This window comes from Pyxicephalus adspersus, chromosome 4, assembly GCF_032062135.1.
Source record: "Pyxicephalus adspersus chromosome 4, UCB_Pads_2.0, whole genome shotgun sequence".
Lineage (NCBI taxonomy): Eukaryota > Metazoa > Chordata > Amphibia > Anura > Pyxicephalidae > Pyxicephalus > Pyxicephalus adspersus.
This window is the reverse complement of record NC_092861.1, coordinates 73,736,330-73,752,860: the sequence shown is the minus strand read 5'-3', so window position 1 is coordinate 73,752,860 and position 16,531 is coordinate 73,736,330. Positions and strand designations below refer to the sequence as shown.

The 16,531-nt window shown below is 36.3% G+C and overlaps 1 protein-coding gene across 1 annotated transcript in view; it reads right to left on the bottom strand.

Moving 5' to 3' along the window:
- Nucleotides 1–278: 278 nt before the first annotated feature.
- Nucleotides 279–16,531, bottom strand: part of CASP8AP2 (caspase 8 associated protein 2) — a 19,464-nt gene continuing 3,211 nt past the window's right edge. The window contains exons 3-8 of the mRNA XM_072410196.1: nucleotides 14,553–14,629; nucleotides 13,016–13,131; nucleotides 9,234–11,575; nucleotides 5,534–8,210; nucleotides 2,395–2,494; nucleotides 279–1,428 (exon numbers count right to left, since the gene is read on the bottom strand). Of these exons, the coding sequence (XP_072266297.1) occupies nucleotides 1,366–1,428; nucleotides 2,395–2,494; nucleotides 5,534–8,210; nucleotides 9,234–11,575; nucleotides 13,016–13,131; nucleotides 14,553–14,629 (5,375 nt within the window). The 3' untranslated portion in view covers nucleotides 279–1,365. The remainder of the gene's footprint in view (nucleotides 1,429–2,394; nucleotides 2,495–5,533; nucleotides 8,211–9,233; nucleotides 11,576–13,015; nucleotides 13,132–14,552; nucleotides 14,630–16,531) is intronic.

Here is a 16,531-nt window from a genome sequence, read left to right as displayed (position 1 = left end):
ATCCCCCTGTGCATCGGGTGACGTAAGCAGAAGCCGGAAGTAGACGTTGGCTGCTCTCGCTGTCCTATCCGGGTCAGAAAGAAGAAGGATGCCACTGTGTGTTTTTTGTTGAACATTTTATCTTAAGCTATACTACTCTGAACATGGCAATGTGAAAAGGTGCTGGGTAAGTATTTCAAATCTCACAAGCATTTAAAATTTACCTACTAAAAGTTTTAAATAACAGGTAGCCTTTTGCAAATCAGTAACAAAAGATTGATATATATATATATATATATATATATATATATATATATATATATATATATATATATATATATATATATATTGACTGTAATGTAAAAGTTTCAAAATGAAAAAAAAGTTTGAATGCTATGAAACATGTCATCCTAAAAATTAAAACGGAGCTGATGTAAAATTGTTACAAACTTTTGACCAGAGGGCAGGGATAAGTACTTGCAGGTGCCATACATCTCCCAGCCTCTGCACTCTTCACTAATACTAATAAATCAGCCAGAGCTGAGAGTACTGATGAGCTAATGAAGCTGGGCAGCCACTCAGCGGCTCTAACTCACAGAAAGCAGGATTAAATGAAGTACACTTTGGATGGCAGTATTTGAGTTTTATCTAGTGTTTGCTTTAGAATTAATAAAAGATGTATTATAATCTAAATTTACCATTCCTTTCTATATTTAGGTATTTTAAGTTTTGCCTCTGCTCATAATAAACAAAGGTTAAACGCTTCAAATCAAGTCTAAATAAAGCATTTATAAAACTGAACCAAAGATGGACTTAAACTATTCCATATTAGGTTGCTAAGGATTAGGTGTTAAATCAACCACAAAGGATTGGGACAACAGCTCTGTTATGGTACAAAGTTTTATAAATAAACAGGCCAAAATGTGAAGAAAAAAAAAAAATGAAGAAGCCTAATGACATAAAATAGGTCAACGGTAGAAACTGGTAAGGTTAGTATTGACAATTGCAATTTGGGGGGAAAGAAAGTTCAGTAAGTTCAGTGTGCTCACCTTTTTCTTTCCAACATCGTGAAATATCTGGACCAAATAACTTCAAAGTTCTGCTGGTCAAATGTTCCACACAACTACCTTGATAATATGCCCAACAGCTGGGTGTGCAGCCTACAGAACCTAGATGTTACTTGGTACATATACCTGTTGCACAAATTCAACCTAGTTTGCCTATAAAAAAGACTGCTAAAACAGGATGATTTAGCAGAAATTCTAAAAAAAAAAATAAATAAATAAAGTTTGTGTAGGTTCACCAGCAGTCACTAACTTTAATTTGCAAGACAGAATAGCATGTAAAAACAATTGTACATCCATACTCCTATAGCATAAAGGCATGTCAGCTTATGCCATTTCTGCTCTTCTTAAACAACTTCATTAACTGCCGAAATCTTTCTTCCACCTGTGGAAAATGTTAAAATGATGAGAAACAGAGACATGTGGACCTTCTAGCAATGGTAATATTGTGTAAGCAATTGCTGATCCATAAGAATATAGACAGTCATACAACTAGAAGTCTTGCATATAGCAGATACCCAGCTAAAGCGTTTTGGTGCAACGCTAACAGAAATAGCAGCAAATCATGACCGCGTAAAGCTCTTTGAATAGATGTTTAAGAAAGGATATTGTGTTGTTGAATTTGAAGCAGATTGTGCAGATATATATATATATCAATATATTTTATGGGAATTTATGTTTTACACCATCATAATAAATATCTAAAATAGAAATAAAGGAACCCCAATCAAAAAGTAATAAACTGTATTGGAATGAGTTCAAAAATAAAATAATTGACTATCATCAGTTTTACACAAATCTCTTACAATGTGAAGAAGCTAACAGGCACACTCAATACCCGTGATGCTGAAAAACTCATCACTGAATCAAATGGTTCAAATTAATTTTTTTTCCAGGTACAGATCATTCAACTATGATAAGATGACACAGTACGCTTATTTAGCTTTTTGCCCTTTAGATTACATTAAAAAATATATTTTTGCAAGGTAATTTTGTCAAATAAATGCTTTGTCTACACCTTAATCCTAAACAATGACAAGTAAGCAATAGCCCATGGGGCCAAATTATGAATTGACTGCCGATGTGTCAATACACATACACTATCATCTTGGAACATAAAAAGGTCAGTAAATGTTTCACTAGTGGAAAATCCCCTTTATATAGGAAAAAAAAAAATTCAATGGAAGAAAAATTAATGCATGATGGTCATCATACTTATGTAGTAAGCCCACACAATTCAGTTATATCTAATTTAGGATAATATGACCACTTTAGGAGTTATGGGCCACTGACCATAGTCAGAAACACTAAACCTTAGCAAAAGATGTCAAAAGAATGCCATCTTGCATACCTGATGTGGATATTTATTCATCTTTGATGCCAAGCCAAGAAATGTTTTTCTATTTGGCCCATGTTGTTGACATTCCAAAAGAATTTCGCGATCCTCGTTTCTGAAAAAAAATAAACAGATTAACAAGCTGTATAGAGTGTAAACACACATTTGTAGTTTTAAGAGTTCCAGAACCTAGATATATTAAAAATTGCTGCCAACTATTTACAAAGTGGCTTTTTATTTAACCACCTGGGCGTTACACTGATGTCTAGATTTCTGTACCAAAAGCGGTACACTGTTTTTCATGAATTTTTTTTTTAAATTGTAGACCTGTAATTTACAGAAATATGTCCGAACAAGGGTCTAGTAGATATCCTGAATATAAAAAATGTTTGAAACACACTATCATGTAAAAAAAAAAAAAAAAATACTTTTAATAAAATTAAAATACACAAAAATCAGCTTAAACAAGAATACATAAATAAATGAAAAATACTGAAAATGCGATAATTCGGTATACTGTATAGTAATATATTTTTCTAAAACACCTGCCTAGTGTCCAACAGTCCAACGTCACATACCTATAGACAAAACCACATAAATATATTTTGTATTATTTTGTATTGGACTGGATACAGAACTTTTTACTAATTTTTACTATCTGACTAACGTCAGATAAGTTTCTTCTCAAGACAGTAACCATGACAAAGATAAAAGGCAAAACTAAGACGCAGAAATTGACAGATCTCTTTCGTCCTCAGGAATTGCAGAGAAATTCAAGATGGCAACGCTCTTACACAGCCTTCTACTCTCCAGCAACACCATCTTCTGAGAGCTCTGGTGAGTCAAAAAGTGAATACAATAGCTAGTTTGGGAAATACAAAGGCTAAGGGCCAATTCACATTGGCAGTGATGTTGTGGTGCGTTTACCACTTCCTGATGCCAGAAAACACAGCCTACATGTAGCGTCTCTAAGGCAGCACTATGGGGAACCTCTGCTGTCACATGCTTAGATTCTTTTTGAACCAGAGCTGCTGGATAAGTGCTGGAGAGGCTTGCAAAGTGCCAGCCATGAGGAGCTGCGAGAAATTGCACATTGAAGAGGCAGGTGCGAATGGTAGCTTTGGGAGAAAGGCAAATCCCAGTGTAAATCCTGGGGGGGGAAGAAAAAAAGAAACCCATGTATGGAAAGAGATAATGCCTACAAGAGTGGAGAAGCAAGGTTTAATCAAACACCTCAATATATGCTCTATGCAAGGGCTCTTACTAGCCAAAATACTGGGGAAAATAAATTATCACAAAACAACCAGCACAAATGACCCTGGGCCTAAGAGAGGACCTGAAGCATTATAACAATAGAGTATTTTAATTTGTTTCATTGCCTATTGCAGCCAACTGTTGCTGAATTGATTTCTGTAATTGGTGTTTAAAGAACTAAATAATGGCCAATCTAGGTTCCCATTAAAGTAAAAAAAAAACAGGGTGGCAAGAAAAGAGGGCAAAAGGACCAATAAATGGCTTTGAAATGTTATAAAGTGTGAACAGATAAGAGTGCTACTAAAGGTGATGACACTCAAGTTTACAGAAAATCAAACACCCCAATATATGTAATATGCAATGGCTATGTAAGCCTCTTTATAAAGAGTAATTAGACCTTGAGAAGAAGTTAGAACTAAGTTATAGTTCCATAAAGCAGGCAGTACAGGCACAAATATCATCGCAAAAAGGTATAAATTCTTAATGTATGCTAGAGAGTGTTTGAACAGAAGTGATCTATGGTCCTTGATGGCACCAAAAAATAAGCAATAGTTATGCCCTAAGGAAGCTCAAAACACAAGATTACATACAAATAATGTGTTTCACAACACTTGAAGGAGGTGTGACATGTATGATGGTAAAGCTATCTAGGAGTATGAGTTACACCCCAGACAACAACATTAAATAAAAAAAGCAACCGGAGCCCAAACCTTTCATTGCAGGCAAAGGGAGAGAGAGAATGGCCCCAGAAGAGTTCTGCTATGAGACTGGGTAAGTTGGGACAACTTAAAAAGGTGGACTTATTGAGAAGCTTTATACAAATATGGATGGGAAAAAAGTGGGCAAAGGTGGACTAAAACAAACTGGTAACAGACTGGACAAATGCAGGCTGAAAACCCCAGGCCAAACGCATATCCAGAAGCATTACTAAGTATTCCATATGATGGCTAAAAGACCAGTGAGGATCTGCAGGGGCCATTAATGCAAATAAAATTCTTGTGCCAATATTCTTCAGTCTTGAAAAGTTATCCAAGATAAAGGTCTACTGTGGTTCGCTGGGAACATATTATTGTTAAGAGGAGAACTACAAACTGAAAATGTAGAACTTCCAAGGCAAGAGGTAGAAAAAGTTGACACAAGTTCCATACACAGCACTTGTACAGGACATAACTGAAATCACTGAATCCAGAATGTTTTTCTGTCATAGGAGCTTTACAGAAAAAAATAACCCATGAAAAAATGAACAAGGGCGGGGGCTACAATCTTTTGGGAAATAAGAACTTGTTAGGCCTTAAAAATCATACAATGTGGCAGAGAAGACCAATGACAAATGTAAACTACAGATAGCTCAAAGAAAGATTTTAAAGGGTATTATAAATATTTATAAAGTAATAAAATCAATTGGTCACGCTTTATAGGCAGTCATCCATCAGATCCACGACATAAAGCAGGAAAAAGCTAAATCTACCACAAAAGAGGAAAAATTTTTGGTGGTATAGAAAAAGATTTGTGTGACTGTCTCCACACTTTTAGATAAAATTTTTAAACTCTTAGCGGTAAGGGAAGTTTGTTTTGGAACACTCCAGCTTGTGAAAAGTAGTAGAAAAACACTTGTATAAAAAGATGAGGATGTGGAAATCCTTAACAACTTAATAATATCTAATACACACTTTAATATTGCCATTCCAACATTTGTTTTCAGTCTTTTTAAAATTGGAAGCTTTCACAAAAATAAGACCTGTGACCCTGCCATAAAGGTCTTTTGAAACCACTTTACTGCCACATGGACCTCTAATCAGAGACTACAAGCGAGCATGCTTACAGTATTTTCAAAGTACTAAAAAACATTGAAAAAAAAAACATAGCTTTGCTTTATGACTCCTAATAACACAATATTTACCTTGTCCAGGAAACAATCACTTCTCCTTTCTTTTTAATGACGTTCTTTGCTGATATCCCACCGCTTGGGGAAAGTTTATATGCAGTATGGCTTACACTGGCTTCTATGGTAACCCTTCGGTGATTTCTTTGTGGTTTGTCTTCATCCTCAGTTTTGCTATGCCAGGAGCCTTCTTTTTGATCTTTACTGTCAGGGAGGAAGGAAACGTTTCGCCTCTTTGATGATGGTTCTTGTTCTGAAGATGTCCGTTTCATTTTCTTATGATTTATGTCCACAGATTCAGTTTCAGGAACAGCCACCAATATTGTGTCTGCACAATGGGTTGGAGTGTTAATTATCTCTCCTAAGAAGACTGTCTCCAGCTCATCACTGGCTATCAGCTGCTTTTCTGTATCTGGTGCCATCTTGTCATAGTCTTTTGGATTTTTTTCTAAAGTGACAGTCACCAAGTTTTCACAGTCAAGCTGTATTTTTTCTGTATGAGTAACAACTTTAGATGGGTCTGTTAAACTTTGGTTTAAGGCATCAGGTAGTATTTCATGCACAGTTTTAGGTGTTGAATATGTATGTTGTTTTACATCTGTAACATTTTCAGATTTCTCATCAATTCTCAAGAAACTTAACTTAGCAGAATATGGCACATTGGACCCATCAAGTACATCATCCTTTGGGTCCACTTTTAATATGCTTTCAATATGGATCCCTTGTTGTAATCTTTCATCTAGAATGTGTGTACTTTCCAGCGGACCTGTAGCAGAAGTATTGTCAGATTCTCCCACAGATGAGCTATCAGACACAGGAGAGGTAGAGGATACAGCACGTCTTATTTTAACAATGAAGTGATCATTGGATTTTTCCATTATAACTGCTTGCATAGGTTCACTTGGATGGCACTGGAAGCCATCATGTTCAGCTGAATTGTCCAGTGAACCTGTGCTCGAGTTGTCAGAATCCAAAGTCAAATGAATGTCCTGCTCTGTGGCATCTTCCTCATCTAGGACAGCATCTTCACTATAATGTGCATTTACTTGAGATCTTACGTCCAAATCAAAGGCTGGTCTAAGAAAACTAAGATGAGAATCAGATTTCAGGGGGGAAGGAACAGTAAGAGACACCGCAAGATCTTCCATAAGTACTGAATAGGATTTTAGTCTTTCCTCAGTGGAAGTGATGCTTTTGTTGGAAGAGCTACTGGTAGGGATCTCTAGCAAACAGTTTTCATCAAAAACATCGGGGGTTAGTACAGTCCCAAGTGTAGGTAAAGTATTATTATGTGAAGGGGAAATAGAAGGCCAGGGAAACATGACCTTTTCCGGTGTTTTAATCTCTGTCATGGAATTTACAGTATCATATTTCTGACTTAAAATGCTTTTTTTCTCTGGAGTGTTCAATAGCCATAAATCATCATGCATGGTGTTAATCTCTAAATTATCTGCGTCATTCAGCAAGCTTTTAAAAATGTCACCCATATGATCATCACTTACTAAGTTAAAGGATAAACCTTCAGAGTTGGGTTGATCTTTTTGACATTCACTGGGTGTGTTAGGTTTCGCAGTTGGGGCAAGGGACATCTTTGCTTTTGGGTTCATGTCATGCCAATGTGAACTGCCTTTTATGTCATGGGTAGACAAATATTTTAACTGTTTCTTTTCCACATTAGTGTCCCCTGAGGATTTAGGCTTTATGGTATCAGTATCTCTTCGATCTGAAAAGTTTAAATGTCTTAAAGAATGTTCTTTTTCTGATTTACCCAGGGAATCTTTAATCTTGGAAATCCTTCCCACATTTTGACATTTTTTTATTTGGTCTGGTTTTTGAACTCTTGTTAACGATAATGTGTTGTTTTTTTTTTCATCGTGGTCTCTGTCTAATTTGGTCTTGTCACAAAGTTTTACAATCATTCCTTTAAGGATATCAAATAAAGAATCAAGCTGTTCTTCAACAAATTTCCATAGCCTCTTTTTCATGTCTATTAACCGTTGCTCAAATATCCGATCTACAATACCATTCTTTTTAAGTTGCTTCATTCTGGTTTCGATCAGCTTACACAATTTGCTTTGCAATTTTTCTGGAAAAGAACACAACCTAGACCAATCCAAACTGTTTGACAGAGTGATGAAGTATAATGATGCTGCTTCAACAAAGCGATGGAACTGGGTTATTGGAAACTGTATCTTAAACTTCATGTATTTTTTCCTTATATGCTTTCTTATTATTCTTAGCATCTGCAAAACATCCTGTATATTTAATGGTGGAACAATATTTAAAACTCCTTCAAGACAAGAGTCAGCACTTACAGGTTGCCTTTTAACTGGCAGTACAAGCAACTTTGATTTTGTATTACCTTTAGTTTTTTTCTTTGTTTCTGAAGTTGATTGCCTCAGTGGTGAAATGATGGCATTTGGTTTGGTTAAAGATGCCATCTTACCTTCTTGACTGACTGGGGTCTTGCTTACATTTGCATCTTTAATGGACTCGGTTTGGCTTGGGCTATTTTTAGATGGAGATGAATGATCATTTGGTTCTTCATCATCACTTACAATCTCCCCTTCCTCAACTTCATCAGAAGAAATATCTATAGGAAAAGTTTCAGAGTCTAAACCAGTTTTGCTGACTGGTTCACAATTCTCTTTGTTCAGTTCATTGGGAGTGCTTATATTCACATCTGATGGTAGATCTAAGAAGGGAAGAACCAAAAATAATTATTTGGCAACACTGTTACGGTGACAAAGATGTATTTAATCAACTGTACAATGGTGCAACACCAAATTAGACTCTGCTTTTTATTTGCAGGGTACAACAGAAAGCAAATTTGAAATGCGATTTAAGCTGCGTACACACGTCAAATTTTTCTTGCCCGATAATCGGCATCGGCCAGATATCGGGCGAGAATCTGGCATGTGTACAGCCCAGGTCGTTCATCGTCCGTGGATCCGTCCTGGCGGATGCACGGACGATGAAAGATGAGCGATTCTAATGCAAGGGAAGGGGGAGAACGCTCAGCAGGGTGCCGCTCCGTCGTTCTCCCTCTCCCCTCTCCATAGAGCAGAACGGTGCTGTATGTACAGCACTCGTTCATGCATCGTGTAGTCCTTTGTCGTTGGAAAGGATCGTGAAAGATCCTTTCCAACGACAAGATTTGCACATGTGTACGCAGCTTTAGCCTATCCTCTGCTACTAAAAATGTTATATGGATGGTAATGTAAAATTAAACAGTTTATAGCTTAACAGATCTTTGCAATAATGGCTATATTGTGATCAGTAGGACCCTGCAATATGTACATATGATATAAACTCAATTAGCCTCTGGCATGAAAGCCAAACACAATGTTTTTTAACATATGTAATGAGAAGTAACAGTATCCTAAAAGCACATCATAAACTACTAAAAGAGTTAAATACATTTTTGAAAAAAAAAAACATTTACAAAATAAACTCCACATATAAATTTATTTTAGATAATATATATATTTTGCTCCTTGATCTGTGTAAAAATCAAATTGCAGAAACTAAATAAAATCTGCACAAAGAAATACAATAAAAATAAAAAAAAATAAAATAAAAAAAAAAAAAGGATTAGAAACGAAAAAGTGTGAAAATAAACAGCAGACCCACGCCAGAGGAAAGAGGGAACATCTAAACCTAATAGCATGCCTGCATGCAAAACTAAAGCTACTGGTATAATATTAAAAAGTACTACCTTTAGATGAAAGGCTCACTACTGAAGCCTTGGCTGTGCGTTCAGTTGTAGGCAGATGTGCTAAAGGCCTGGCTGGGCTTTTTAGTGGACTGACGATTTTAGGTATACGCCTTATGAAATTTAAGTCAAGGCTTATTACAGAGCTGTCATCATGTATACACTGATCAGTATTTGATGAATCACCTATACCTGTTGTGGCCTCAGATATACTTGGTTTCAAGTTGCTGGTCTGGTCTACATCGTCAGATATCTGTGCGAAGAGGACTCCACTGTCTTGGACATTTTCAGCTGGCACGGACATGTTCAAACTTTCTGAAGGGCTCTCATTATCACTGCACTTGTCAGTTTCAATGTATGAATCAAGCACAATAAGATCCGATTCATTTAAAATGCTTTGTGCGTCAATATCAGAAGGAATGTTGGATTCATGTACATCCTTTGGACAATCAATGTTTGACTGAATAGGTTCTGCAAGTGTCTTATTTTCCTTAGCAGTCACTGTTAATTGCTCTGTATGAAGGGTTGCAACATCTTCGATGGTCTCAGAAAGATGCACGAATTTAAAATCATCCGAAAAATATGTATCTTCTGCAGACAACTTTGTGCTATACTTCAAACATGTTGGGTTAGATTTTCCTAAAAGTTCTTGAGAATCTGCATCATCTTTGCACCTTACAAACATTTTAGAAGATGCCTCAGTACTTAAAGAACGAATGTCAGAATCTGCACCGCCTTTGGTGCTTACACACTCTTTAGAAGACCCCTCTGTATTTACAGAATTGATGTCAAAATCTGCACTATTTTTGGTGCTTACACACTCTTTAGAAGATGCCTCTGTATTTATAGCATTGATGTCACAATCTGCAATACCTTTGGTGCTTACAAACTCTTTAGAAGATGCCTCTGTATTTACAGAATCTAAGTCAGAATCTGCAAATTCTTTGGGGCTTACACAAACTTTAGAAGGTGCCTCACCATTTAAAGCATTGAAGTCAGAATCTACAACATCTTTGGTGCTTACATAAACTTTCGAAGGTGCCTCTGTATTTACATTGATGTCAATTTCCCTAGCAGACAAATGAGAGTTGGCTGGATCCAAGTCCTGAGCTTTCTTTTTGGCAGGAGAAAGGGTCAGATTAAGAGTCTCCATAAAGGATAACTTCAAGTCCTTCACAGAGTTATCTTCCCTCTGATCAGTTAAGTCATTTGTAAAGTCATGGGACTTCACTTCTGCTCTACTAGGACAATCTTGCATTTTATCAATATTTGAAGTTTGGGAAGCTACTTTTTCCTCCTTTTGGTGCCCTCTGCGATTTAGTTCAGATTTAGTGCCATCTTCTTCATCTTTATATCTCTTCTTTTCATTCCTACTGTCCTTTTCGGATGAACTTTTAGCATCACAGTTATACTTGTTTTTGGCTGAGGAATGTCTAACTTCAGTCTTGCTTGATTTTGATTCTTTATTTTTTGACTCTGTAAAATCACTGTGCTCTGAACAACGTTTATCCCTTCGGTCTGAATCGATGGTCCTTTTGCCAGCATTCTGTTCTGATAAAGATTTTTGAGAGCATTCATTTTTACTGTTGGAAGAATGGGTCCTTTTTGACCTCTGGGACCCATCATCCTTTTCTGATGTTCTTTGTCTGTGCTCCAGAGTCTTCTCTCGTTCATGTTTAGATTCCTTTCTGTGTTCAGATTTTTCATGTGTTTTTAAATGCTTTTCTCTTGAATAATGTAATTCCTGGTCTCGTGTGTTTTCTTTTGAAGAACTTGGTTTGTCATAGGAGCTTGAACAGTGTTTCCTACCGTCTGTTTTAAAATCAGCATCTGACTTTTTAGGATTTCTGCTCTCCTGAGATCTTTCACTTTTTCCAGTTTTTGTTGGTTGTCCACGTGGCTTTTCTTTTACTTCACAGATATTATCAGTTACAGTGCTGACACTAGATCTATGTCCTTCACCCCTTTGCCGACGATCCATGTCTCTCTTCTGACTGTCTGAGCCCATTTCTATTTTAGTTTTCTTATCTCCAACCAGCTTGTGCTTTAAAGACTGTTTCTCAGTTCCTTCATGTTCCTTATAATGTCTTTGATCTGTTTTTAAATTAAATTCTGAATAGTTTTCTACAAAAGACTTTGCCTGTCCAGAATAGCCTTTTGTAGAATAGTTTTTTGTGGGTATGGGGTCTCTTGAAGAAGTTTCATGAGGTTTCACTTCTTTCCTAATGCTACTTGGTCTATATGTTGTATCTTTGGGATGCTCTTTGTCTTTTAAATTTGTATTAACACTGAATATTGGAACTGAATCCAACTTGAAACTTTGAGAGTTTCCTGGAATGCACAACCTAATATAAAATAATAATAAATTAAAAGAAATAATTAGCACAAAACTATTACAACCTTGATTTTTAGATGGTCACTGATTACAATATGAAATGAATGCGATTAATTTCTAGCTTTTATAGTTCTGACAACAGATGACTTCACAAAACTTATAAGACCCCCCACACTTCACAAAATAACCTTATAAACTGTTAAATATAGGATAAACTTTTTTAGAAGTAATTTCTAGACTATATCAGGTAATGTTATAATTATATTAGTTATAATCAGTTAATGGTATCCTACAAACATTGCAACTGTGTTAAAGTTGAAGCCCACACAGGTAACTTCAAAATAAACCTTTGCTTAACTCATAAACGCCCAAGCAACAGGTTTACTTTAGTGCAGACCTCCCTTCGCAGTCTAAACTTGTTTTCTATTCACACCTTTCTTGCTTTGTTTTTCTGAAATGCAGAATAATACAACCATAAGCATTAAGTAAACCTGTTGTTTTGCTTTCCTTCCAAAGCACAAACAACTATGAATACTTCTGGGATTATTTTACCATTTTTTGCACATTTAAAAATATAATACATTTTAGGTAACGAACACATGCTTTCTGAAATCAGATAAACTGTAGAACAGAAATATGGCAATTGCGAAGTTTGCTCATTCGCTTTTCAGACCTGTACTTTTTTTTAATTTATTTTACATTTGGTTAAGGTACATTTTGTACATAAGCACATTTATATGTGTTAACATATTTTGTACCTTTTTACACAATGCAGCGTCATCATCTCGTTTTTTTAAAAAACAAAAAATTAAAATATATGTTAAGCCCTAAAGGTGAGTTTGACTGCAAATTGGCAGAAAAACTTTGATACTACATTTTTCCATAGGTGATCCTTTTATAAACTCCACAGCTCATTAGGTTACAGTTACTTTAGATATTGGCATGGAATTATTCCTTTCAATCTGGCATGCATAACAACACCAATTTGTCTTGGATTATTTGTTTACATACACATGTACCAATTAAGCAGATGGGTGTGCTTTGCACCAGTTGAAGCAGGACTAAACCCAGATACTCACATGTCTCTGTTCCATCGAATGGCTGAACTATTTTGTTCCTTTATCTATTCCTAGATGTGATCTTCTTCCATGCCCAGACACGTGGTAGTTATTTTTCTGTAATCGCAGGGAAGGACTGCTAAGTATCCTGATACCCATCGCTAACTGCACATACTCAGGGGCATCACCTGTCCTTGTCTGCAATAAAGCCCTGCCTGCCCTATCACAAATGTTTAAGGTGGAACTTTAGTTCTCCTTTAAAAGAGCTAAATCACATCTACATCAAAGCCAGTGGCCAGCTGATCAATTTGACACCAACTGGCTCCTATCCAAGATTAACTGTGTCTAAAACCTTTGATTTGAACCTTTGATCTAAAACCTGTGTCTGTTACCTTTGATTAAGTCTGTTGATCTCCTCTTCTTTACGTGTAATTTCAACTCTTGCTGTTTTTATAAGAGCAGAAATATTCTTTTTTAAGCACTGGTTTTCATTTTGTAAGTTCGTGTTCTAAAAAAACAAAAAAAAACAAAAAAAAAAAAAAACACACATTTAGTGAATTTGCTTAAGAAAACAAATAAAAGTCACATTCCATTCTCACTATGTGTTGCTAGTGGCATTAAGGTACTTTTTATTTTATTTTTTTTACATACATTTAGGATATACAAAACATATATATATATATATATATATATATATATATATATATATATATATATATATATATATACACATACACACACACAGTGTTCTCCCCAACCCCTTTTAGCTGGGCGCACCACCCGGCACTTTTCAGCAGTCACCCGGCTGTTTTTGGGTGATTACTGATGGGTTGGGTCACAATACAGAGGCGGCCACCCACCTACAATTTCTTCCCACCCAGCTTAAAAAAGTTTCTGGGTTGTTAGGTTTCAGTATAAGCATTATGTAAAACACAACATTTAACCAATGGGCCTATTTAACTTTTTTTTTTGTTTGCTCATTCTTACTTATGGAAAGTTTTAATGCTAAAATAAAAAATGCTTATACTTATACTAAGATTTGACGTGAAATGCCATAAGAAACTTGGTTTATACTTGGGTAACACCACTAGATGACACTGTGCCACGTAGCGTGTAAAATAAACTCTTGCCATCCAAGACATTATTGTAGTTTGTAATGCACCTAACTAGTGGTTGACAATATTTGCAGAAAACAATCCAAGAGCAAGTGACCCATTATAACTAATTCAAAAGATCAAAATACTTTACCCTGTAAAAAAGAAAAACAGACTGAGCCCATGTGATTTTTTTTTTCCTCCTCCTGAATAAAAGTTGTAAATAATAACATACAACATGCAATTATTCACATCAGTCTTTTTTTTGGCATAACCGTCAATGGCTTGTTGACTGGTGGTCTGCAAGAAATTTTTGGCGGTCCAAATGACCCCGCTGGGGGGCGCACCAGCCAGGGCGGCGGACCCCGTCGCCAGTACAAATCCCCGGCTCAGTGGCAGGCTGTGTCTGTGATGGGAAGTGGGCGAGGTATTGCCATCATGATATCACTATGGGGGAGGTTCCCCCCCTTGAGTGACACCCGGTTCCCCACGCATGCACAGTAAAATTACACATGCGGTAATTTTAGTGGGACTAATTTTGGCGGGACCAAAAAGGATGGCCATCACTGCTTTAAATGTTAGCACCAAGGGCTGAATTTTGTGCCCTAACTGTATACTTGTAGTCTTTTCATACAGGAAAATAGGTTTATATCTGGATCAGTTTAAACTTGGGTAAAAATTTAAAAAGCTAATACTCTTGAACATCTGGTCATAGGACTGAGGAGCATGTGCGTGCCTGGCAGATAGACCAAGGGCACAACCTATATTTCACTGATCTGGCCCGGTATTAGGGGGGCATTAGAATGGGCAGGAGGTGAGGGTTGGAACAACAGACGTGTAGCTGTAGGAACCAAACTTCTGGCATAGTGATTAAACCACCACCAATTGCAGGAGACCTCAATCCTCTAATAACTACAACATGGTACATTTGAATTGCAAATAAAGCTAAATGCAGTCTTTTAGTTGTTGATGTGCTTGTCATTTAAAACACAAATTTGATAAGAGTGCCCAATGAATACCTAAGCTACATACACATTCTAGATAATTGTTATTCAAAATGAACAATAGCTGACATATCCTTAGATAAAATTTTCTTAACCCCCTAGCATTCTAATTCTGTCTGTATTTTCATGCAAAAGCGTTACATTTTTTGCATGGAAATTTATTTTACACTCACCAAAATATGTCCAATATTTAATAATTTTATTAATAAACTTTAAATAAAAAAAATAAAAAAATTAAATAAATATAAATATATATATATATATATATATATATATATATTTGTATTGGACTCAATATAGGTACAGGAATCCAATACAAAATTATTTGAATTTCCCGCACGAATGGACTTCACCAGGAAACCCCAGAGAACGTCTCTGCACACGCCGGGAGAAGATCGAAAGAGGATGCCACCGGAGGACCTGCTGGGTCAAGTAGGAAGCCAGGGACGCAAAAGAAACAAGGTAAGTGGGTTTTTTAAATTATTTTTTAGTGCCCCTAAGTGTGATTCGGGATTACCGCTTTTTGCATGTCTGGGGCTATCAGGTGTGTGATCTTCAAAAAGATTTGCCTAGTGCTGTGAATGATTGTTTTATATTCTTGTATAGCATTATTGTTAATGCGGCATACTAGTGTGCTATGAGAGATCTTCAGGTGTACAGTGGGAAATTATGCTATTTCAGTAAATTGGTTCGAAAATTATTATTTATTTACTGCAAATAATTTTTCTTCATTTGTCCACACCAGCAATGTATGGTGATAGGCGGAACAAAGATATACTCTTCCACTTGATAGCAGCAGGTATGTGCCGCGACTAAGAAAGGTTGGGAAACACTGTATTAACAATACAGTGGGCTATGACCTACCTACCGAAACATAGGCTATGACCTACCAAAATGTTTGCAACAATTAAAAACCTATTGAATTGTACTTCTGTGTTACTATTTTTGAGCTGTTTGCAGTACTTGCAAGTACGGTCACTGGAGAGCAGTATGCAATCTTTTTTTATTTACAAAAAAATAAACTAAAAGAACTTGTTTCTGTCCCCAATTTAAAAAAACAAAAAAACAAAGGCGGGAAGTGAAACTCATGTATCACTTTTTTCAGTTAGGCTGGGTCTACATGGACGTTTTGTAAAAAGGCATGTAAACGTTCCTACTGCGTTTATAAGCGTTTTTATGCACTTAGGCTGGGTCTACATGGACGTTTTGTAAAAAGGCATGTAAACGTTCCTACTGCGTTTATAAGTGTTTTTATGCACTTATTCTAACGTTTTAAAACTTTTTTTTAAATGCTGGAAAAAGCTGAAAAACGTCATGCCGCGTTTATCCGCGTTTTACCGCGATTCTACAAGCGTTTTAGCACTTGGTAGAAATGCAAACTGTGACCCTGGGCAGTGATTTCTGCAAGTACAGGAAGTACATACATCCCAGCATACATGTGATAATGTGATCATGCAACAGTACAGTGACAAATGTAACAGTATACACAGAATAGAGTGAAAAGAGTGCAAAGTGAAGCACAATTAAAGACAATGACTACACACAAGTGATAAAGAATGTCCTTATTTGCAGGTGTGAAAAGCACCAAAAGCAAACACAATGGCAGACAATCTTCACGCGTGCCAGGCATAGGTGTTAATTTTAACAGCATAGTACATGTAATTAATCATGCATGACACATAGAATAGTGACACAGGACACAGGCTATTGTTAAAACGTTTGTAAAAGCCTCCATTGAAATCAATGGAAGCTTTTTTATTGACAATTTCTAGCATGCATAAACGCAGGAAAACGCTCCCATTAAAATCAA